Below are 25,000 nucleotides of genomic sequence, written 5' to 3'. Positions count from 1 at the left end.
TGTAAATAGAGGGGGGGGATTGTCACTGTACTCGCAAGCCGTTCGCCGTTCGCTTTGGCGTTGCGAATGGACCAAACCATTTCATGTAAATAGAGGGGGGGGGATATAATTTTAGATAGATATATAGTACGGGCATATATATAGTACGGGCATGCCCTAGTCTATCTATAATTCCAGTAATCTCTGTCTGTCTGTACGTTTGTTTGTCTGTGACCGCTGTTTCTCGACAACCACGGGTCCGATATACTTTTAACTTGCCAGGTATATTGCTGGGGACCCGAGGATGTGCCTTTTCAAGGTTTCATATTAATCGGACAATTACTTACCGAGCTATGTCCAAAAAACGATTCAACCAATCAGAGAGCAGCGAACGATCGCGTGTGCCGAACGTGGCGGGCACACTCTGCCTCGGATGGCACATTTGAGAGCGTATTCATTTATTTCACGTTTGCAAACTATGTTGGCGTTAAACTATGTTTTACAACTAATAAAAACGAATTTGCGATTCATTCGCTTTCCTGCGCGTTTGTGCACGCGATGGCGATTTCTTTACCAAACTCCGGAAGCCGTTCGCTTTGGACCAAACCATTGCATGTAAATAGAGGGGGGGGATTGTCACCACTCGCAAGCCGTTCGCTTTGGACCAAACCATTTCATGTAAATAGAGGGGGGGGATATAATTTTAGATATCGATATAGTACGGGCATGCCCTAGTATATTTAAAATTCGTCACACACATCCATGCCCGTGGGATTCCCACGGGTGGGAATCCCACGGGCATGGATGTGTGTGACATTTCGACATATTGAGTTATATGCTGCGCCTGCACATTCAGTTATATAAAATGGTTACTGGCAATTATTGATCACATCCACAAATGATGTAATCCACACAATTTATGTACTTTACATAACGTTAATAGGAATACATGCCCGTGTAGATGGGAATGACATATAATTCACCGAAAACGTTGAAGCAACCGCATAATATTACGGTGATGTTTAACTCTGAGTGAGAATAGTTCTAAATTTTAAAAACTTTCTTCTGATATTTGTGATTTATTTCAAACAAACTGTATTTCCCATCTACACGGGCATGTATTCCTATTAACGTTATGTAAAGTACATAAATTGTGTGGATTACATCATTTGTGGATGTGATCAATTGCCAGTAACCATTTTATATAACTGAATGTGCAGGTGCAGCATCTAACTCAATATGTCGAAATGTCACACACATCCATGCCCGTGGGATTCCCACGGGTGACCCCGCTAGTATTGTAATATTGTGCCTCAATCTGTTTAGCCGTTTCAGAGAAAAAGGATTTTTCGTGGATTTTAAGCCTTTTGTGTTAAAACAAAAATGGCGGCCGAACCACATGACCGATGACGTCATTATTATTATTTTTCTCCATCAATTTATCCCTAGATGACGCTTCAGACATTTCAACTTGATCGGATGAAGTTTTGTACTTGTCGAATTATGACGTCATAATGGAAGCACCTATGGCATCATCATTAACATATGTTATTCCCCATGGAGAGTTCTTTACAATGAACCATGTCTCAGTTTTCTCTGCAGTGCTTTCAGAGATATAGAGGTGCAAAGTTTTTCGGTTTTTACAAGATGGCGCCTGCACCACGTGACCTATGGCATCATAATTATCATTTAAAAAATCAACAGGTGGAGGTGCACCTGTGGTGAAAATTTTCTGTCAATCGGTCCAACGGTTGTGGAGAAAACGTACTTATTCTGTGTGGACAAACATACAGACAAACAAACGGACCCAAATGCAATAGCCAAATCTGGCGAGGGGAAATATACAGCCAGAAGTTTGAATAGGGAGGACAAAACAGTAGGGTAGGGAAAACAAACATCTCGCTGTACATACGCAATGTAAATCTATTGCACAAATAGTACGTCATGCTTATCTAAACAAGCTAATAAATAACGATTGTTCTTTGCTCTTGTAAACATTTAAATAACCCTTAAAGATTATTCCCACAACATGTTGTGGGAATATATATATATATATATATATATATATATATATATATATATATATATATATATATATATATATATATATATATATATGTATATATATATATGTATATATATATATATATATATATATATATATATATATATTGTTGCGGAGATGAGGACTGTATATTTTTTGATTGTGTGCTGTACTATTATTATTATTGTTTATTCTGCGCCCCCTACCTCCGGAGCTGTGTAAAGGTGAAAGGGCATCCCATAATTAGTCCACAAGCATACACATCAGCCAAATAATAGAATACCCCTGTTGATAGTTATCTCTTATTCTGTGTTTTAGGGTAAGGCTGTGTCTCCCATTAATTGAAGTACTCCATTGCACCAGTGAAAGAGAATAGATCCCCTTTCCTTCCCATCCCCAAAATCTCCCTTTCCTTCCCATCCCCAAAATCTCCCTTTCCTTCCCATCCCCAAAATCTCCATTCCCTTTTACATCCCCTCTCGTGATTACCAACCCTCGATTGCCAATTACATCCCCTCTCGTCATTGCTGAGCCCTCGATTCCCAATCACCTCCCCTCCAATAACCGCCATTGACCACGAGGCAGGGTCGGAGAAGAAAGGCGTGTCTCCACCTCGTCATAGAGGGGAGGAGGGGCGTACCCGCCCGTCGTCATCGAGGGGGGAGCCCGAGGGTCGCGCGACCAACCAGGGCCGAGGTGAGCACCCCGATGGGCGTGTCCAAAACGCCGGCGGCTGAATCGCTGGAGGCGCTATAAAAGGCGCAAACGGAAGTGAGTTGTGAGTTGGTCTGAGTTGGTTGAGAGTCGGTCGTCAAGTGGAGAGTGGTGAAGAGTCAGCCAGTAGAGGTGGTGGTCAAGTGGTTGCGTTGGTTGCGGTGAGGAGTCGGTGGTAAAGAGTGAGGGACCAAGAAAGAGTTGAGGGTGTGGACCAACGAGTCAGACAAGTCCTGGGAAGGCAGCGGAGGCCGCCGCAGCAAGAACACCCAACAGCCAAAGGGGGCCTGAACGGCGGTTTGGAGCAGGACCGTAAAGGAACGGCGGCTGCTAAACGCGCCGGTTGAGCTGCAGGACCCCCTTGGACCTTTCCTCTCCCTCCAGCCATCCACCTCCTGCCTTTCCACCCTTCTTGTATACGTGAGTTTGTTTTGTTTGTTCTGTCCCTGGGTATTTAATTAAGTCTGTAGGTAAGCTAAAATTTGCACTGTGTCACCTGCGTCTTATGTGTTGTAAATAAACCTTGATTGCTCCTTTTTGCTTGTGTAAATAATAAATCAAATTACTCTTCTGTCCGTCTATTCGTTTTATTCCTTTTCCTCTTGCATTTCGTCGTTTCAGTCTTTTCCCAGATTGGGCAGCTGTGGTGCGATACGGCCAAAGTTCTGGGTGAATCGGGTGAGTCAGGGATCCTGTAACGGTCGCGGCAATACCACCGCTCGGTAAATAACATCTTAAACCGCGATCTGTAACAATATATATATATATATATATATATATATATATATATATATATATATATATATATATATATATATATATATATGTATATATATATATATATATACATCAATAAAATATATATATATCAATACAAGTATCCAGTAATCCTATTCAGTAAATTACTAACTGTATGCACAATGCAGTTCCCATTGCAAATGATGTAGTAAATTTAAATATTGTAAATTTATATGTCTGTAGACCCTAAATATTGTCAAGCGAATCCCTCGGTTAATACCGTAGGGTCGCGGATGGCCCAAATGGACATAATGGAGGCGACGATCAATTACGGATTTGACTATGCTAGTAGGGGAGGAAGAAGGCAGAGGAAGAAGCGGCTAGCCCTTACCTGGCGCGATCCGGGCAGCCCTCGATCCTGTAGGGAATTAACTCAAAACAGACACGGGATTTGGAATGAAAGAGAAAATAATAGAAGGGTTTATTCAAAATAAATATCGGGACAGGGAAACGTGGTGATAAAACTAAATTCTAGGTTGGGACGTCCCCACTCACAGATTTCAAATACAAGACAAAGGGAGAATGAATAAAATAAATGTCCCGTCGTGTACTTGTGAATGCAAGCTTATCTGTCTGGGTGTGTAGCGTTGTCAGGAATCGTCCAGGCTCCGGCGCTCGCGTGAAGCAGGCCTCCGTCTGCCTCGCTCCCACTCTGCTCGGCCCCGAACCTCCCGCTCGTCGGGCGCACGAGTGGTCCCGCGGTTCGTAGCATCAAGCCTCGCTCCAACCGCCGTGCTCCAACCGCCGCGCTCCAACCGCCAAGCACCAAGCACCAAGGGCACAAAGAATAACCCAGGGAAGTCGACAGGAACCAGGGAAGAACGCAGGGAAGAAGACCACGACCGAACAGGGAAGAACGCAGGGAAGAAGCACGAGGGAAGACGATGACCGAACCCCAGAAAACCCGCCAGCCAGTCGTTTTGTCCCCCGTGGTCTGACGTCAATTCTCCCACGTTACCAATCAGGCCCTCCCTTCTTTGTGGTCTTTCCACCTTCTAACGTCACCGGCGCTTGTCCTCCAACCAGCGTCCTGCTTTTAAGTAATGGTTTGGCACCTTCCGCCCTGATCGGCCGAGTGTTCGCGCCTTCCGCACTGATTGGCCGAGGTGTCCACGGTCGGTGGCCAATCAGTGTGCCGCTTCCTTCCACTTTCCTTCCACCAATCAGTGGACAGCTTCTTACTCCAACCAATCACATGTTCCCTGGGTGTGGCTCTTGCTTGTTAGCACGATGTTTGACGCCCATGCCGGCGTTGTACACGGCCGCTTCCTGCCTGTTCTTCCTGTAAGTCTTATTGAAAGGGAGGGGATTTCATTAATGTGTGCACTAAGGGATCTATCTAAGTGTCTATAGGAGTGCGTTGCCATAAGGGACACTGGGTTGCTCACAGAGGGAACGACAAACGAGGGAATTTTACCCATAATCCCTGTACTAATTAGCATGCCCTGCCCCCCTCGCGGCGGGGACACAGATACGCACTTATTCCGACATTCGTGCTAAACATAACTTATTACAGGTAGATTCCCTATCACGACAGTCGAGTACCTACCTATGCAGATCTAACTGGATCTAGATTTTCCTCTACCTCCCCCCACCCCCACCCCCCCGACATAACAATATAATATCATAAAAATGTGCTTTTTTATTGGTTCTTCACTCTCAGAGACGAAGTGAAACAGCCCTGACACAATGGCTTATAATACAGAAGGATGTGAAGCTACTCACACCACAATTCAAATTAATGGCAGGACCGGGGAAAGGCGTGCACACACATTGCTGCTGTGTTGTTCTCTATGGACGCAATAATAATCCAGCTGCTGTGCCAGCAGACGAAAGAACGGAACTTTGGTCCTTCCTGCCTGTTTTTGTACAGCCCATAACAGTGTAGTAGATCAGTATTGTTGATAGAACATGACGTTATTTTCATTTGAAGAATTTAGTCTTGCCCCCGGGGCATTCACCTCCATAATGGCGGATGGCCAACATACCGGATGTGGAATGACGACAATATGAAACTATCTATACTGTCAAGATTGTAGGTATAACAATTTAAATGCAAACATTTTTGGAAGAATTGGGCTTGCAGAGTCGACCTTTGAAGACCTAAAAATAAATAAGTGACAATAAAAATAAAATAGACTTGACGCAGCACCAAGTATATCTTTCAAAAAGCAAGAAGGTTGTTCATTCCAGATAAGCAACACAAATTACCATTCTTTACTGGATCCCTAAAATGAACACGAATCCATGTAAGATGAGGTTCATCATCAGAGGCAGTTTGATAGAGAATGCAGTTTGAAACTAGGCAGGCAGTAGTAAAAGGGCAATGATTTTTTTTTACAAACACTAATTATGTGGAAATTTACTTTTGTTGTGGGATTGTGATGGAACAACGTCAAAAGATGTTGTGATGGTAATTATAAGAGGATTTTGGTGTCGTATTGTGGTGACGTATTGTAGTGTCATCCCTACCTTGTTTGTTTGTTCTTTTTTTGAGATTTCATCCCTTTATGTTTTTACATTTTTAAAGTTTTTTTTTCTTCTTGTTTCGGGTGTTTTTTTCAAGGGAGAATATATAAAGTAAATGAAGAACCCAAAGATATCAGTGTGTATCACCTATTGGAGGGCAGCATTGTTCTTTGGGGGCTAGAAGATGGCCACACCCAATATTCACAATCAATCGACCCGCCCCCTCCCCCCTCACCTTCCACAATCCTGGTGTTTTTGTTTTTGTTTGTTTTTTGGGTGTTGAAATAATTTATTTATTTTTGGTGTTGAATCCACATTTATGTTCAATTTAATTTCATAAAACGCTTAATGTTTTATATATTCTGTAATCTTGGTATGGATTACATCCATATATGTTATTAAATTATTTTACTACTTGTAGCAGCTGATTTTGGGGATGGGGGAGGGGGGGGTTTTGGTTGAGTCCATCGTTGCATTCGATTTATATTCATAAAATGCTTAATGTTGTGTATACTGTATATTTAAAATTTTGCTTTGCGTGCAATAGGCCAGGCACATGGTAACTTACTCGTGTTGGAGTCACATTAATCACTTCAGCCATTATTGTGTTCGGTTGGGCAACAGTTAAACATTGTTTTTAGAGGAGAAGAAGAAGACAAAGAAGTGCAATTTGGCAATATAGCGATCTGCTGATGTGATACTTTAGTGATGTATTCTCGCCTGTTTCCAAGCCTTGGTAGTTCAGAAAATGCTCGAGAATAAGAAGTTTGGCTTTAAAAATGCTTATATCCTCACTCTATAGTCTATATTATCTTCTCAGAATATCACTTTGTACACATTTGATGCGGCAGCAATTTTTTCCCATGATTATCCCACTATATGGAGTACTGCCATACTCCATGATACCAATAAAATCTAAAACTCTTTGCATCAAACGACGAAAAATGGTAGAACAACTGAAATTAATGAAACGGCATTACGATGACATCCAAATGGAATTTGGCCGAGATAAATGTGCCAAGTGTACATTCATACAAGGTAAAACACCAAAAACGGACAACATACAAATCAACCGAGATAGAACTATACAGTAACTAGACAAAGAATCATTATATAAATACCTCTGAGTAGAAGAGGGCCACCAAATGTGTCACAAACAATTGTGCAAAACAATTGCCAAATAATACTTGCCTAGAACCAGGCTGATCCTGAAAACACATCTCACCAAGAGAAACAAAATCAAAGCTATCAACCAACTAGTCAATACCAGTGTTCCAATGTAGCTGCAGAATAATAAACTGGCCACAAAAGGAAATCGACAAACTAGATATCAAAACAAGGATACTCCTCACCATCCGCAAAATGTTCTCCAAAAATCAATGCATCCCGAGAATGAAATTGCTGGGACGAGAAGGAGACAGCAGCCTGATGGAGTTCAACCAAGTGTACAGAATGTCAACTGCTGGATTGGCTGAATACGTGAAAAGTTCAACAGACTACAGAATCCAATTTGTATGCAAACACGAATACAGCAAGCCAGAGAAGGTATCCCTAACGCACCTCGCACATGTTTTCCAAAGACAGGTGCTTATTTTCACATTCAACTTTCACATGGAAATGTCACACATTAAAGCGAAACAGCAAATAATACAGCCCCAATTATTGCAAAAAAGACGGAAGAAAAAAAAAAGTGAAATATCAACAGATATACACCGACAACTGTGAGAACGACAAAATAACAGGAAGATATATATTTAAAAAAGAGTTGGGCAGAGTAAGGATAGACAAAGAAGACTCATTGGAATGGCTAAGAAGAGGTCAGCTCAATTGGGATGGAGAATGAATTATTATTAATGCACAAGACCAAGGACACTACACGAATGGCTTTAAGAAGACTGGAACAATCGGACGAGTGTAGGTTCGGTAAGGTAGAATCAAAGCATTATCCACCTCCTATCGGGATGTAAAAAAAAACTCAAGTCAGAGCAGCTATACATATAAAGGCACAACAGATTATGTAGAGTAATCCACTGGCACATCTGCCAAAAAATTCAATATCCCAGTCCCAGAAAACTCATGGAAATTGGAATCATGGAAGTAACGCTCACATACGACCTGATGATCCCATCGAGCATGGACATAGAAAACAAAGCATTGCAACCGGATATAGTACTTAAGTGTTAAAAACGGAATTGCTAATTGAGGTGTCAGTTCCCAGAAATGTTGGCCCAAAAATGCAGAAATCAAGAAAATTACCAAATACCAAGACCTACAAAATGAATTAAAAATATCCTGGAATCTGACGAGCACCAAAATTGTACCAGTGATTATTGGAGCAATGACAGTGATAAAGAAGAACCTTACGAGTATTTTAAAAAAACAACCCTGGGAATATTAATACAAAAGAAACTGCAGTCGGAAGCTGCACGGGACTCAGTGTCGATTCTGAAAAGAGCCCTTAGAACAAAACTTTGAGAACAATAAAACCTCACTGCTTGGTCCATGAATCATGCCAACCCCTTACGGAAATGGAGGTGGATACTTCAACACCTGGGAGGACTCCGTTCAACCTTCTGAAACCCGCAAATGTAGATAACAACCAACAACACACATACACTTGCAAAACACAGTCTCCCGCTACATGGGTGGACGGGCTAATAATAGCACCACTGGTCTGTAAAGGAAAGTATATTTTCATGTAGTTCTCAAATAATAAAGTAAAAAGTAATAGATTCATTTTAAACAATGTATTGGCTCCTTGCCATTGAGCATCAGGATACTCAAGCCTGTCATATTTGCTTGTGAAATTTTTGAAAACAGATCTTCTGAAATTTTAGCCATTTTGTCTTAAGCAACACCCAGGTCAGAAATCCCATAGAAAACCAATTGGCCAATCCCATAAAAACCCCATTGTAAATTGGACTTCAGAACAGTTAACTAATGGTTTTTACAGGAACAGTTGAACTTAAAGGTTCCTATTGGTTTATATGGGTTTCAGGCTAGTTGCATCAAATGGTTTATATTGGTTTCAACCGAATCCGGTTAAGTTGCTACTGGAAACTCTACTGGTTCCTGTAGAAACCAATAGAAGCCGTAATTTCCAATAGAGACCCATAGAAATGTCCAACTGGTCTCTATTGGTTTCCATGGGATTTTTGATGAAGAATGATGAAAACAAAGATGAAGTTTCCACCTCTGTAGGTGAAGACTTAGAGGTTAGGAGATGTAACATTGGGTCAGCATTAAAAACAAATTGAGGAAACACAGGTATGAATGCAAAGTCCAATGTTCAGCTTGTAGTGTGAAAGTTTGTTCACCCTGACCAAAAGTGATTCAGGCTCGGCTTAGGCCTACCTGTCGCTCACTTAGCTGCAGCAGCTTTGCCAATCCTTTCCGTTCTCCAGGGGAGAGGTACTTCTGCCGCTCAAATTTACGCTCCAGTTCCACAGTTTGCTCACTTGTAAAGCGCACCTGTCCTCCTTTACGCTTGTGAGCTTGACGCGGCAGGAATGGTGTCCAAAGCAGAGGTTTTCCTGTGGGATTAAGGAAAGAAGGGTTATATAAAGTCATATTTCAAAGCCTAGAAATGGGAATCTCTTCTAGAATTACGTATATTTTTCCCTCTATCTTCAATCTCATTCTTCCTTCCAGGGGTTCAAGACAGCTGTTCATCACCATCCCAGATCATCCCCAATCCAAAACCATGATACTTTCTACCCGCATTAACCCCCTCAGATTCCCAAGCCCTCCTCCATCCAAATATCCAGTTTCTCCTTCCTGAGAGATTCCTTCTGTATCCATCTTGTACACCCCATGCATCATTTCCTGCCCCCCATTCCTCCCCACACACATTGCCTGTCCAAGTCTCCCTCTATCTTGTCCTAGTCAACTGGCTGTTGGTGTCCCCATCCCTTCCACTCTCTCTACTGTTCTTTTTATCCTGGTCCATCCTGATTCCTTCAGTGTATTCACTCTTCCACTAGCCTGGATGTGACGTTCTTCATTTATATCGTCAACGAGGGATATTACAAAATAACTGCTTTCCTGCTTATTCCTTACAGAAAGTCCCAGAATCATTCACCCATTTGTTTAATTGCCTTTTTATTAATTAACAATTTCAACATCAACACAAAAACACAAAACATCAACACCAAAAACGACAATTGGGCTGGCAGGATGGCCTAGAGGTATGCACACTTTCCTCTAAGCTGTCTAGTCTGGGTTTGAATCCCGAACTAGCAATATAAACTGTCGTCCTGGTGTTTCACAGGCAGGGTGATTCATCAGTGTGTGGGCCTTCTTCGGAGTGACGTTCAACTGGGCGGCCCATCTTCCGACATCAATTGGTGGACATCAAAAATCCCATGGTGTTCTTTGCGAAGAGTAGGTGAGCTATTTCTAGCACCCAGAACAAATTTCAAGTTCCGTCCTAAATTACAGAGGGCATTGCATCAGTGGTGCAGCTGCACCCACAGCCAATGATGCTACCCCACAGCCTTGTGCTGCATGAGAAAGAATAAGCTACAAATAGAACTGCGGGCAGTGATGATAGGCTTCCAGGCATCATGGCCACCATACCGCGTGTCTGATGATGTCTTCATTTCAATAAATTTTCCTCATCGGTAGTCGATCATATATCTGTAAATTTTGGTTTGGATCGGTTAAGCGGTTCAGTAGATATGGATTTGCAATGTATTTTCCTTAAATCCAATATGGCCGCCATACCACGTAACTGATGATGTCATAGTTCAGAAACGTTTTTCCACATGGGGAGTTGATCTTTTGAAAGTATGTATGTATGACATGTATGAAATTTCGTATTGATCCGTTCAGCAGTTCTGGAGAAAAAGATGTTTAAAAGCTTTCCTTAAATTCAACATGGCTGCCATATCACGTGACTGATGGCGTCATAGCTTACAAATACTTTTTCCATATCAGTAGTTAATCATATGTTTAACATTTTGCATTGATCCGTTAAGAGGTATTCTGGAAAATATTATTTATTTTTTTTCCCTTAAATTCAAGATGGCGGCCAAATCACATGACTGATGAAGTGATAGTTTGCAAATATTTTCCCACATCGGAATGTAAACATGTATTTCAAGTTTTGTATCGATCGGAAAAGCGGTTTCGGAGAAATAGGTTTTTTAAGTTTAATTTTAAAATCCAATATGGCCACCAAGCCATGTGACTGATGACCTTTTTTTTCACAAATTTTTATCCCCATAGCTCGGTGATCACATTTGTAAAATTTGGCATTGATCCGTTCAGCGGTTCTGGAGAAGATGTTTAAAGTTTATGACATCATAGGCAATGGCAGCCAATGTCAGTCAAAATTGCAAAAACAAAATTCATGATGCACTAAGTTAAATTGGTATGTGTATATATATATATATATATATATATATATATATATAAATAAAATAATGAGTTGAAGTTTTGTAGAGCTAGTTATAACGGTTTTCTCAGAATCGTCTCCACAAAATGTGTGAGAATAACAATAATTCCTACAAGAACAATAGGCTTCCAGTGGTAACCTCAATGGAAGCCAAATAAACTAGATTTCATATAACACATCACCCTGTGCTGTTTTGAGAAACAAGGACGACTTGGGTGTGATCCATGACCGTCAAATTTGATTGGTCACGATGATGTAAAATGCCGTAATATTTTGTCCAAGTCCTGCGAAACAGAAGGGTTTTGAATGTGTCAAAAAAGCAATTTGTGTTCTACACTGTTGAAGTATATAATTCCATTAAAATAAAATAAAGATCTTAAAGGTTGTAAAATAAAATAAATTCAGGAAGTTTACCGCCGTTGATGCAGTCAGTCTCTTACACCACCTTATTTAACACATAAATATATCTTCGTGCCTGTTGTTTGTGTCCTTTATGAGGTCCTTAAAAACAGTGAATTTGCTGTTCGGAATGATTTTCAATTTCGTTTGATTGCCAGACAGACAGACAGACAGACAGAATAAAAATATTATCTCAATCCTCTCCCTGCATGCACAATTGCGCTAAATTCAGAGCCAAAGTACTGCTAAACTACAGGTTCGTTTTCTAATTCCTGCTCCGATTCATGTTCAACATATAACATTCAATTGAAATCAAGTTGTTCCTTAAGTTGTTCCTCGACCATAAACTGATGTTTGTAGACAGGACAAACAGACAGACAGAAGTGAACCGATTGCTTAAGCCCGCTTTTCGCTTCTCGTGCGTGGAGTAATAAAATGGCAACTTTAATAAAGTTGACCTTGTTTTTTGTACTCTATGTCACTTGTATAAACTGGCATCTCACAAGGTAACATCCTAGATTTTATTCTGCTTCTTGTATACACGAAAGATGCATCAAACATCTGCTCGGATACTCCTAAAACGCTTGTCGTAGTATAAATAATGACTCCATGCAATGTATTAGTTCACTAAGGTCTGAAAAACCCAAACAGAGTCTGAAACCTGGATGATGACATTCATTCTAGGAAAAGTCACATGGTGTGAGGGCAAAACTACTTCCACTCCAAAATGTTGTGAGTCCCCGTTCACTGCCCTACTGTACCGTACTGCTGGCTCGCTTTCACATTTCCATCACGATCCTAAAAATATTCTCTGGTACACCCTTCTTCAAACACCACGACACCACTTATCATGAGATCCTATTCTCACCACTCCTCTTGAGATACTATAATATGCCTTCTCTAGATCTATGAATCAGCAGTACAGCTTCTTATTTCCTTCCAGCAGCTTTTCTTGGATCTGTCTCACGATTAACATCGCATCCAACATTCCCCTTCCTTGCATTAATTCGTACTGCATCTCTTCCTTTTTCACAATCTCCTTTAATATTTGAGATACAGTCCTCTCCAATATCTTAATTGCATGCTCCATCAACTTGATCCTTCTGTAGTTTTCATATCCATGATATATCCTTTCTGTTTGAAAACTGATAGTATTATGCTCTTGTTCCATTCATCCGGCATCTTTTCCAATCAACTATATCATCCACCTTACTCCCCCGAGCCCTCACGCCTTCACTAATTTTACCGCAATTTCAGATGGTCGATAGGCTTTCCCACTTTTCATTTTGTCAAGTGCTTCTCAAACATCCTCTTCAACATCCCTCACTTTTCTGTGCCTCAGCCGTGTTCTGTTTCTCATTTTCCACATTTCGTAATCTTTCAATGTATTCTTTCCACCTTCTCTTGATTTCCTCCTCTCCATATTATAATATCTAGCCAGCATCATCTTTTACTGCACACACTTCCCCCAAGTATTCCTTTTGCTTCTGTCGTGCTCTTGATATATATATATACAGTATATATATATATATATATATATATATATATATATATATATATATATATATATATATATATATATATATATATATATATATAAGAAAGTTTTTGTTTGTTTGTTTGTCTGCACGCGCTAATCTCCTGAACGGTGAAAGATAGGAGGAAACCTCTGAAACAAAAAATGTCGGGACGGGCCCCGGGAAGGTTTTCGGCTAGGTGGCGAGGCCGGTCAAGGCCGCCTCGGCTGGGCTGGGCCCATTTCGCAATTAAAAGCTGAGCTGAATTATCGTAGTCAATCTTCTACGGCCGCGAGTAAAAGCTGAATTATAGCAGTAAATTCATTCAAAAATAACTAAAAATGTCGGGACGGGCCCCAGGAAGGTTATAGGCTAGGTGGCAAGGCCGGTCGAGGCCGCCTCGGCCGGGCTGGGCCCATTTCGCAATTAAAAGCTGAGCTGAATTATAGTAGTCAATCTTCTACGGTCGCAGGTAAAAGATGAATTATCTATCTATAATTCCACTAATCTCTGTGTGTATGCGACCGCTGTTTCTCGACAACTACCGGTCCGATATACTTGAAACTTGCCAGGTATATTGCTGGGGACCCGAGGATGTGCCTTTTCAAGGTTTCATATTAATTGGACAATTACTTACCGAGCTATGTCCAAAAAACGATTCAACCAATCAGAGAGCAGCGAGCTATCGCGTGTGCCGAACGTGGCGAACACACTCTGCCTCGGACGGCACATTTGAGAGCGTATTCATTTATTTCACGTTGGCAAACTATGTTGCCGCTATGTTGGCGTTAAACTATGTTTTAAAACTAATTAAAACCATTTCATGTAAATAGAGGGGGGGGGGGGGGGGGGATTGTCACTGTACTCGCAAGCCGTTCGCCGTTCGCTTTGGCGTTGCGAATGAACCAAAACATTTCATGGACCAAACCATTTCATGTAAAGCGTTCGCCGTTCGCTTTGGCGTTGCGAATGGACCAAAACATTTCATGGACCAAACCATTTCATGTAAATAGAGGGGGGGGGGATATAATTTTAGATATATATATAGTACGGGCATACCCTAGTAGTAGTAAATGAACGAAATGCGGCCGCGGCCGGATAGTCAAACTCCGCTGCTTCACAAGGCCGCGTTTTATTCCTTTTTTTAGTACAGAAGATTAAATTCATTCAAAAAGAACCCGGGCAACGCCGGGTGCATTCAGCTGGTATTCTATAAATGGCTTTCTCACCTTCTGATGTTTCTAATATATCCTACCATTCTTATGCTCCTTCCCATCTTGCTTTACCCACTGTTCTCTTCGCCTCACCCTTTATGACCTTATATACTGTTTTCCTGCCTGATTTTTTCTTGTAGTTTTCCATTCTTTGTATGCCATCTTCTTCCTTTTACTCAAATCTTGCACTTTCTCATTCCACGATACCATATCTCTCTTTCCTTTGTTTTTATTTTCTCCCTTGGTTCTCCCCACCATCTTTTCAGCGGTCGTACCAAGGGTCTCTTGTTCACATTCTTCCATATTTCTTCTACTTCTCCATTTTCATATGCTCACTCTGCTTTCTCTTGACCTCCTCTTTGAAGATGTCTAGTTTTCTGCTTGTGCTTTTCTTCCAGATTTTCTGCTTTGGCTGTCCCTAAAAGATGGCAAATAGGCAGAAATTTTGTAATCAAGTGAACCTATCACATTCTGGAAGAAAAAGCTATTTAGCCGAATATTTTAGCACCTCAAACTTGCTGAACTTAGTAGGACGAGCATGCATATGTTTGTATAATCATGTTATTATTGGCTAAGCAGGATTGAGAAGACCTATGTACACTCACCAGTGAGTTTTCTAGCCTGGGTGGGAATCTCAGTCTGGTAGAGTTAAACTGTCATCTTGGTGTTTCACTTGTAAGGTGATGCAACAATGTGCTCGGTCCTGCCGTCTCTCATATGGACTTTAAACCGGGCGTCCTTTGTGACCACACTTTCAGATGGTCTGGTTGTAATAGTTGTTGAATGTTAAAAATCCCATGATGTCCTTTGTGAAGAGTAGGTGAGCTACCACCAGCACCGTGAAGAAATTTTAAATTCCTGCCTTGACTGACTTCTGGGAAGGCAATGGAAAACCACCCAGCACAACGTTTACCATAACCTTTCGAAATACAATGCTTTCATCCGCAGCTTGATGAAATACTGCTCTCCCCTCTGGGCCACTGCCTCACACCTTGCTCAACTCGACGCCATGGAAACCAAGGCCTTGAAGATCATTGGAATCTCCCGCGACGAAGCTGAGTCGATGGGCCTATCACTTCACCATCGCCGGCAGGTCGGTGGTCTCACTGTCTTCTTCCACCCCCTTTCTAGCCTTGCACCTTCTGCCCTCTCCATGCTTTGTCGCCCCCTCCCAGTTGCCTGCAGGATGCACGCAGTCCACCAGCAACTCCCTCCAAGTAAAACTCACAAAATCCAGAATATCTGCTCACCTCCACTCATTTGTTCCTCTTTTTTTCCCCCGTCTGCAGAACCACCTTCCAAATTCGCTTTAACCTCTTTCTTCCCTCAAGGTCTTCAAGACAGCTGTTCACCATCATCACAGATCACCCTCTAACCAAAACGATGATCTTTTCTCCACCAGTTCCCCCCTTCACCCTCCAAATTTTGCTTCTGTATCCATCTTGTCCACCCCTTGTGTTCTTCCCTACCCCTCATCGTTACCCGCATCCCTTGTTTTTCCATCTCCGTATATTTCCTCCCTTGGCCCTACTGTTGGCATTTCCCCCTACTCTTTCTGATGTTCCTTCCTTTTGTTATGTTGTCTCCTGATCCATTCTGTGTTCTAACTCTTCCACGAGTCTTGACTATGTATGCAAAAAAACTGCCTAAGCAGCAACAGTGCTCCGCAAAGTGTATAGTACATGTCAGCTCATCTCAGCATACATTGTGATGCATTTGTTTGCTCACAAAATAATATCCTTGTTCTTCGAGTAATCCATGTACAAGATCCTCAATGAACATTCAGGGATGGAGTCGGGGGCATAAGAAACTATGAGAGCGGGGTAGCATAATAAACAAGAAAGAGCAATCAGAGATTGCAAACCCTCGCCAGGATGTATTTTCAGTGGTTTTTAAGGCTTTTGTGTTGAAACAAATATGGCGGCCGAACCACGTGCCCGATGATGTCATCATTATTTTTTTTTCTAAACTAATTTATTCCTAGATTATGCTCAAGAAATTTCATCTTGATCTGATCGGATCATGTTTTGTACTTGGCGAATTATGACGTCATGATGGAGGCACCTATGACATCATCAATAACATATTTTATTCCCCATGGAGAGTTCTTTACAATGAGCCATGTCTCAATTTTTCTATTTAGCACTTTCCGAGATATAGAGGTGCAAAGTTTTTCGATTTTTCCAAGATGGCGGCCGAACCACGTGACCTATGACGTCATAATTATCATTAAAAATTATACAGGTGGAGTTGCACCGATGTTGAAAATTTCCTATTAATCGGACCAACGGTTGCAGAGAAAATCATATTTATTCATTGCGGACAAACAAACAGACAAACACAAACAAACGGACTCAAATGCAATACCCTCTCCTCTGACGAGCGTAACTAGGGGGAGGCATAATAAACTTTATATGTACTGTACCTTCAAATATGAATACTGGTATTAAAAAAAAAATTACCCATTTGGCTAAATCCCGGCGTTCAATTGTCCACGTCCAGGAAACAAATATATGGAGTGACAATCACTGAAAAAATTCCCGTTCTGAGAAACCTCTTTCCTCTGCATCTATCTATTTAATCATTTTCCTTTTAACAGATGTTCGACTCTGCGCATATGTGAGGCAAGTTAAAAGCATGTTGTGTTGACTCTACTCTGATTTGCTTATTGATGATGTGAGTAACAAACAGTGGACATCTTTAGAAAGTGGTTTAAGTCGAAAGGCAAACAGTGGCTGAGCTTTCGATGGACTTAAAACTAAAGCAAATGTTTTTGCAAGTCAATTCATGTGAAAGATACATCTGGGAATCATGAGTGGCACAGTAGATAAAAACAACACAAGAGAAAACAAAACTCAGAGCAGTTTTGACGCTTGTCATGTCCCAGGTTTGCCTTGGTACATCAGATATTGGGATCAACCTAACTTTTACAATATAGTCACGTGCAAAAGTAAGTACACCCCATGTAAAGTTCTGACTTTTTCAACATATTTCAACATACAGATATTTGATCTTCATTTCACTAATATTGATAGATAAAGGTGATATAAGATAACAAATATCATGAAACATTTACATTTTGTAGTTCATTGTATAATTTAAATAAACATAAATGCAAATTTCGCATGTGGAAAAAGTAAGTACACCCTTGGCTCTAATAGGTGGTATTGCCCCCTTTGGCAGACACAACGTCAAGTAGGCGTTTCTTAGAACTGTCTACCAGTCTCTGACATCGACTGGAAGAATTTTTTGCCCACTCCTCCATGCATAATTCTTTCAGCTGTGCGATGTTTGAGGGGTTTCTTGCATGCACAGCTCGTTTCAAATCCCCCCACAACATCTCGATGGGATTTAGATCCGGGCTTTGACTTGGCCATTCCAGAACCCTCCATTTCTTTCTTTTCAGCCATTCCTTGGAAGATTTACTGGTATGTTTCGGGTCATTGTCATGTTGCAAGGTTCACCTTCAGTTGAGCTTCAACTTTCCGACAGATGGCCTCACAATATCCTCAAGCACCCTCTGGTACAATGAAGAATTCATAGTGGATTCTATGATGGTGAGCTGCCCAGGCCCTGATGCAGCAAAGCTGCCCCAAACCGTAATATTTCCACCTCCATGCTTTACAGTTGGTATCAGGTTCTTGTGGTCAAATGCTGTCTTTGGTTTTTGCCAAACATGTCTTCCGGTACTGTGGCCAAATAGCTCTACCTTTGACTCATCTGTCCAGAGCACATTGTTCCAGAAGTGCTGGTCTTTGCCGAGGTGTTCATTGGCAAACTTTAGTCTTGCCATGATGTTCTTTCTGGACAGCAAAGGTTTCCTCCTGGCACACCTCCCATGTAGATCAAATTTGTGCAGCCTCTTTCTAATGGCAGACTCGTGCATTTTGACATCAACAGTGGCAAGAGCTACCTGTAGGTCCCGTGATAACATTCTGGGGTTCTTAGAGACTTCTTTCAGCATCGTGCGGTCTGCTCTCGGGTTGAACTTGCTGGGGCGGCCTGGCCTGAACAAGTTGGCGGTTGTTTGGAATCATCTCCACTTGTAGATGATCTTCCGGACAGTCGAATGATTGATTTCAAATTGTTTGGAGATCTTTTTAAATCCCTTCCCAGACTCGTAGGCATCTATAACCTTCTTTCTGAAGGCCTCAGAGAGCTCTTTTGATCTAGGCATGGTGATGGCGCACACTTCAACAACAAAGAGCAAACCAAACTGAATGTCTGAGGTTTAAATAAGACGGGTTACTCCAAGATCCTCTCTAACGATGTTCTAATCATTTGCACCTCAGCTGGTGCACCTGATTCTAATTTTAGGTATTTTAAATAGTGATAAATGTAGGGGTGTACTTACTTTTTCCACATGCGAAATTTGCATTTATGTTTATTTAAATTATACAGTGGACTACAAAATGTAAATGTTTCATGATATTTGTTATATTATATCACCTTTATCTGTCAATATTGTTGTAATGAAGATCATATAGCTGTATGTTGAAATATGTTGAAAAAGTCAAAACTTTACATGGGGTGTACTTACTTTTTCACGTGACTGTACTTACAGGTGTACCTGTTGCTGTTCTAATCCTGTTGGCATTTTGAAGAAATCATTTTTGTGGCACCACAGTGATTAAAATATATACAGTATATCTAAAATTTGTTGTAGTTCTCCTCCTTTTACCTTTATATGGTGTGAGGTCCGGTGGTACCAAGCTCCTGCCCTGCCTTGACCACAACACTCCTCCAATCCCCTCTGTTCTCAGCCACCTCTCTCCACTCTCCAACCACCACCACCTTACCGATATCCCTCTTCACACAATCCTCCCCCATTTTAACCATGGTCTACCTCTTTTCCTCCTACCTTGTTCCCTCAACTTATGCACTTTCTTTTCCATTCTCTCTTCTCCCACCCCCACCATGTGTCCAGCCCATCTCAGCCTGCATTTAACCAATCACCCCATCAAGCTCATCTGCACACCAATCTCCATCAGTTCATCCATTCTCCTTCTATCCACCCTCTTCACTCCCCCAATCCTCCTGACCCAGTTGTTCTGGCAAACCTGCAGCCTCTGTTGATGTCTCTCTCAGTCAGTGCCACCATCTCCAAACCGTAAAGGTAGGCCGGCATTACGCACGACATCAAAACCTTTCCTTTCAATCTCCTTGAAATTTTTCTGTCTGCCATTACACCCTCCACCATCATCCACACATTCATACCCACCTGAATCCTCCGCCGCACCTCAGCGTCTGACTTATCATCCCCAGTCACTGTTCACCCAGATACTCAAACCTATTTCCTTGTCTGATCTCCTTCCTCTCTAACCTGATATTCATTTATTTTCTTTGCTGCCCAACCCACATCACCTCTGTCTTCTTCTACATGCTGATATTCAGCCCAAGTTACGATATATTCAAAATAATCCAAAGTTTTTTTTCACAATTAGAAAAGAAAATTGTGTTTTTTCCTAAATCACTCCCCAGCGTTCACTGATGAACCTCTGAAATCTTTAAAAATATCTGTTTGGCTATCTGAGAAAATTGGCAACACACAGACACACAGACAGACAGACAGACAGACAGACAGATAGATCTCACTCATAGTATAGATTATGTTTCGAGGCTCAAGGAAAGGTTGAAAGAGAGATGGAGCTTTTGAACAACTTGAGGTATTATAAGGATGGGATTACATGGATATAGACGGAGGACTCAACTTGTGAAAGGAAAACGTGTAACAATTGAGAGGTGGCGAACAAAAAACTTGGATTTGCAAGAGGAACAAGAAAGAGCAGTCAGAGATTGCAAACACTCGCCAGGACGTGTTTTTAATGGTTTTTAAGGCTTTTGTGTTAAAACAAATATGGCAGCCAAATGACGTGACCGATGACGTCATAATTATTTATTTATTTTCTCCACCAATTTATCCCTAGATGACGCTCAATCAATTTCATCTTGATCGATTGAAGTTTTGTACTTGTCGAATTATGACGTCATAATGGAGGCACTTATGACATCATCATTAACATATGTTATTCCCGATGAAGAGTTCTTTACAATGAGCCCTGTCTCATTTTTTTATATTCAGCGCTTTCGGAGATATACAGGTGCAAAGTTTTTCGGTTTTTCAATTCAGCGCTTTAGGAGATATAGAGGTGCAAAGTTTTTCGGTTTTTCAATTCAGCGCTTTCGGAGATATCGAGGTGCAAAGTTTTTCGGTTTTTCCAAGATGGCGGCCATACCACGTAACATATGAAGTCATAATTATCATTTAAAAATTCTACAGGTGGAGGTGCACCTATGATGAACGTTTCCTGTCAAGTGGACCAATGGTTGCAGAGCAAATCATATATACAGTATATATTATGTGCGGACAAACAAACAAACAGACAGACAAACGGACTCAAATGCAATACCCTCGCATATGCCTATGGCGATGTTAACAAGGAACATGTTTTTTTTTTTTAATGTGTTGAGCTAAAGAAGAATAACTCTGTGGCACAACATGGGAAAAGCACATGATATATCTAAGCACACAGCCCTGACCTCTGACTATATATCCATTTGTTATAAAAAAATTAAAATAAAGCATTATGTCCAATAATGAGTGAAGAAAGCCAAAATTAAGGTCTGCGATGCATATTGATAGCAAAAAAAGTTAATGAGAATAATCTGGAATCACTGGTCCCAAAACTTTGCTTAAAATGTAAGGAAATGGAGTCTTTAATTGAGTTAAGCAGTTGCGGACAACCCTTTGTGCAGTTTGTGGTGATGCTCTACCACCCTCCATGTTATTGGTGCTCCTGCCACCTGGTTTTACACAGAGGGTATCAATAATATTTTATCACCTTTGATTTGGTGGGGGTTGCTAGTAGTAGTAATACTACTACTACTACTACTACTACTACTACTACTACTACTACTACTACTACTAACACCACCACCACCAAATTTGTACGACAAGTACAAAATTTTGGCTGAGTGTTTTCACAAACTTGCTGGCCAGATCTGATGGTCGACTGGAGTTATTTGAACATGAACTTTTGTACTTGTTGGTTATTTCGACAGGGGATCAGCAATAACTCACCTACTCCTTATTCATGACGCTATGGGATATGAGATAACGACCATCAGTTAATGTTAGCACACCGGCCACCTAGCTTAATATCATTAACCCGAGGGACAGTGCACTTTGTAATGCCCAGTCTACCAAGCACCAATCTGACAGTCGATAGGTACCTCGGCCACTGAAGGTGAAAGGAGGCTATTTTTTCACCCTTTGTCTGTTTATCTGTTTGTGGACAAATTCGGAACGAAATTTGGTGGAGGGTTTGGGTGTGTGACAAGGAAGAATTGGTTAGATTTTGGTGAAGATTCGAATCCGGATCTGGAACAGAGAATTTTTTAAGCGATTCTTCACCATTGAGTAATGGGGCTAAAACCGATATACAGCACGATATCGCAAAAAGTTATGGACGGATTCGGACAAAACGTGGTGGACATGTTGGGTGTGTGACAAGGACGAATTGATTCGATTTTAGTGAAGATCGGACTACAGATCCGGATACTACAATTTTTAATTCATAAGTGATTCTTCACTGTTGAGTGAAAGGGCCAAAAACGACATACAGCAGGATATCTCAAAAAGTTATGGACGAGTTATGACAAAATTTGGTGGATGAGTTGGTTAGGCGACAAGAACAAGCTGATTCGATTTTGGTTTAGGTCCGAATCCAGATCCGACCTATCAGTGGGATACAAAACTTAAACTGTTCAACCTGGCGGAGGGTATGCTCTCTACCGAGTGCCGTTCCAGTTGGGCTTAAAATCGTAGTAGACATAGCCCAATCGTAGTAGACAAGACAGCCCCAAGGTAAGTGCGTTATGTCGATCCTCTGCGCCATCCTGCTGGGCTTAGTATATAAAGAGAGCAGGATAGGAAATTTGACATCGGATGACTCACAAAAGGCAGTGGCTGCTGTGCCATGATTGCAGAAAAACAAGGAGTGTTGGAAAAACATTCATAGCCATAACAGCACAGCCTCCAGGATGTCAACTGGGTCTGCAAACATGGAGGTAACGAGATACTCTCTTCGGAGATTTACGTGTTTTCTCTTATGCTTCATCCAGACTATTATTCACAAGTAACAAACGTTATACCTGACAGGTGCCATGACATCATGATTTCGTTACCTCCACCAGTTTAGTTCTGGCTTTTTATGTGAGATTGTTGTGTAATCTTTCTCTAGTCTCTTCTCTCTTTTTTCCCTCTCTCTCTCCCCCCACCTCATTCCCAACAAAAGCAGGGTAATTTCTGCCAAAGCAGCCCAAGACAGGATTGCACTAGGCGGTTTGCCATTGCCTTCCCCGCTGTTGCTTGGGCAGAAAAATGCCATTTTTACTGTTTGTTGAGACTCTTTTTTTGTATAGAAATTTAAGGCTTGTGGAACATGAACATCAGGGCATAACAACAAAAGGAATAGGAGAATGAGAGGGGGGTAAATACACCAACAGCAGGGTTGAGGGACTAAATAGAGGGAGACTTGCAGACATAAGGAATGTGGGGAAGAATGAGGCGTAGGAGAGGATGCACGGAGTGGACAAGAAGATGGATACAGAAGCAAACTCTCAGGAAGGAAAAACTAGAAACTTGGAAAGGGGTGAGCTTGGGAGGGGGTAAATGGTGTGGAAAAGTTCATGGTTTTGCATGGGGGATGATCTGAGATGGTGGTGAACAGCTGTCTTGAAGACCTGGAGGGAAAAATGACATTGACGTCATTAATGGCAGGAAAAAAGAGGAACAAATGAGTGGAGGTGAGCATTATTCCTGGATTTAGGTAGTTTCACCAGAAAAGGGTTGATAGGTGGACCATGCAAGGCCTGTAGAATACTAGGGGGTGGGGGTGGGGGGGGGGGGGGAGTGGGAAAAGCACCGAAATGCAGAGGGTGCAATACCAGGAAGGAGATGGTAGAAGATAAAGAGACCACTGACCAGTCTGCGATGGCGAAGCGATACGCCCATAGATTGTTTAATCGCTTCATAATGGGAGATTCTAATAATATTGAAGGTTTTGGTTTCCATGGCAACAAGCTGAGCAAAGTGTGAAAAATGGGTGCCAGACCAGAGGGTAGAGGAATTTTCCATCGACCTGCAGATTAATTTCCCAACAACCTTTTCACTCTTCACGCACCATTCCGACCGTCACTTCACCTTCGTGTACATAAATGAAAGTTGATGTATTTATGTAAGTTGCCTCATTGCAGTGTGACACAACATCTGTATTTCATACAAAACGTTGAAGAAACCTTATTGGTATATGGGAGTTCAGGTGTGCCAATGCAGGAACTTGCACAACAGAGGATGGTCGCTGACTAGCTTTAGAGGCCAATTTTTGAAGTGTGTTTTGCCCAAGAAAGATCATGGCTGATATTGAGACCCAAGAGTTTGAGTAACTAAACTTTTTCAAGAGGATTGTTGAGAAAGTAGATGACGGAGATGATTGCCAGACAGTCCTTTCGGGGGGAGAGAGAGAGAGATAGTGAGAGTGTGAGATTGGTTAGGTTGGAATGACATATTCCAAGTGTTTGACCAACTTGTGATTATGTCAAGGTCTGAAGAGAGGGAAGAGGCTGCTGCTTGCCTGCCTGAAGGATAAGGGATGTCATGGCAGAGGATGGCGTCATCAGCAAAGAGATAAAGAGGATTTTCCAGAAAAATGGTTGATGAAGATTAGGAATAGGACTGGGCCCAGAACACCGCTTTATGGCACTCCGGCCTTGACAGGGAGAGGAGATTAAAGGATTCCGTTGAGAGTCACACAATGGCTACGAGAGTAGAGTAGGCCAGTAAACCAAGAGTGGAGTTGGCCTTGGATGCCATCGGCAGAGTGTTTGCAGAGTGAAGCGGGATGACCGACTGTATCGAAAATTAGATATATATAAATTTTGCAAAAGCGTTTTACGTTTCATAACTCTGCACTTGGATTGTCCTATGTTTTCTGGTCCAGTAATGAACATGTGTATCCATTTTCAAGTGTCTGAAACATAAACACCTTTGCAAATCAATACGATAAAGCAGGAGTCACAATCTAAGGTAATGCGTTGTGGACACTGCATACAAATGGAATTTTCTAACGACATACGTTAGGTCTTCAAAAAAGGCATTAGAAGGTTTCCTTCTTCATCAGAAGCTCTTCAAAAGAGCACAAAACATGTATAATCAAATTTGTGTTACTAGTGGGGTCACCCGTGGGAATCCCACGGGCTTGGAGGTGTATCGTTGCGATCAGTGCAGCCGTTTGTGCGGTACCCAGGACAATAACGTTAGGCGGGAGTCCAAACCTGAAAATTCTGGAGACGAAAGCTGAAATTGGAAACAACAATAGAGCCTATTTTACCCCAGGGGGTCCCAGGATTACCCACCCAAAATTTCGTTGCGATCGGTTCAGCCGTTTTTGCGGTACCTGGAAACGGA

General features: G+C 41.6%; 1 protein-coding gene across 2 annotated transcripts in view; it reads right to left on the bottom strand.

The window, feature by feature from the left end:
• Nucleotides 1-25,000, bottom strand: part of LOC137423035 (hematopoietically-expressed homeobox protein hhex) — a 65,459-nt gene that overhangs the window by 34,783 nt on the left and 5,676 nt on the right. Inside the window, exon 2 of one of the 2 annotated variants that reach the window (XM_068109812.2) lies at nt 9,359-9,537. In XM_068109812.2, coding sequence (XP_067965913.1) covers nt 9,359-9,537 — 179 coding nt within the window. The remainder of the gene's footprint in view (nt 1-9,358; nt 9,538-25,000) is intronic. The other variant, XM_068109813.2, reaches the window with a different exon arrangement.

This window comes from Myxine glutinosa, chromosome 3 (genome assembly GCF_964187855.1).
Source record: "Myxine glutinosa chromosome 3, kmMyxGlut1.1, whole genome shotgun sequence".
NCBI classification, from domain to species: Eukaryota; Metazoa; Chordata; class Myxini; order Myxiniformes; family Myxinidae; genus Myxine; species Myxine glutinosa.
Note: the sequence above shows the minus strand (reverse complement) of the source record. Positions and strands in the feature narration are given on the sequence as shown.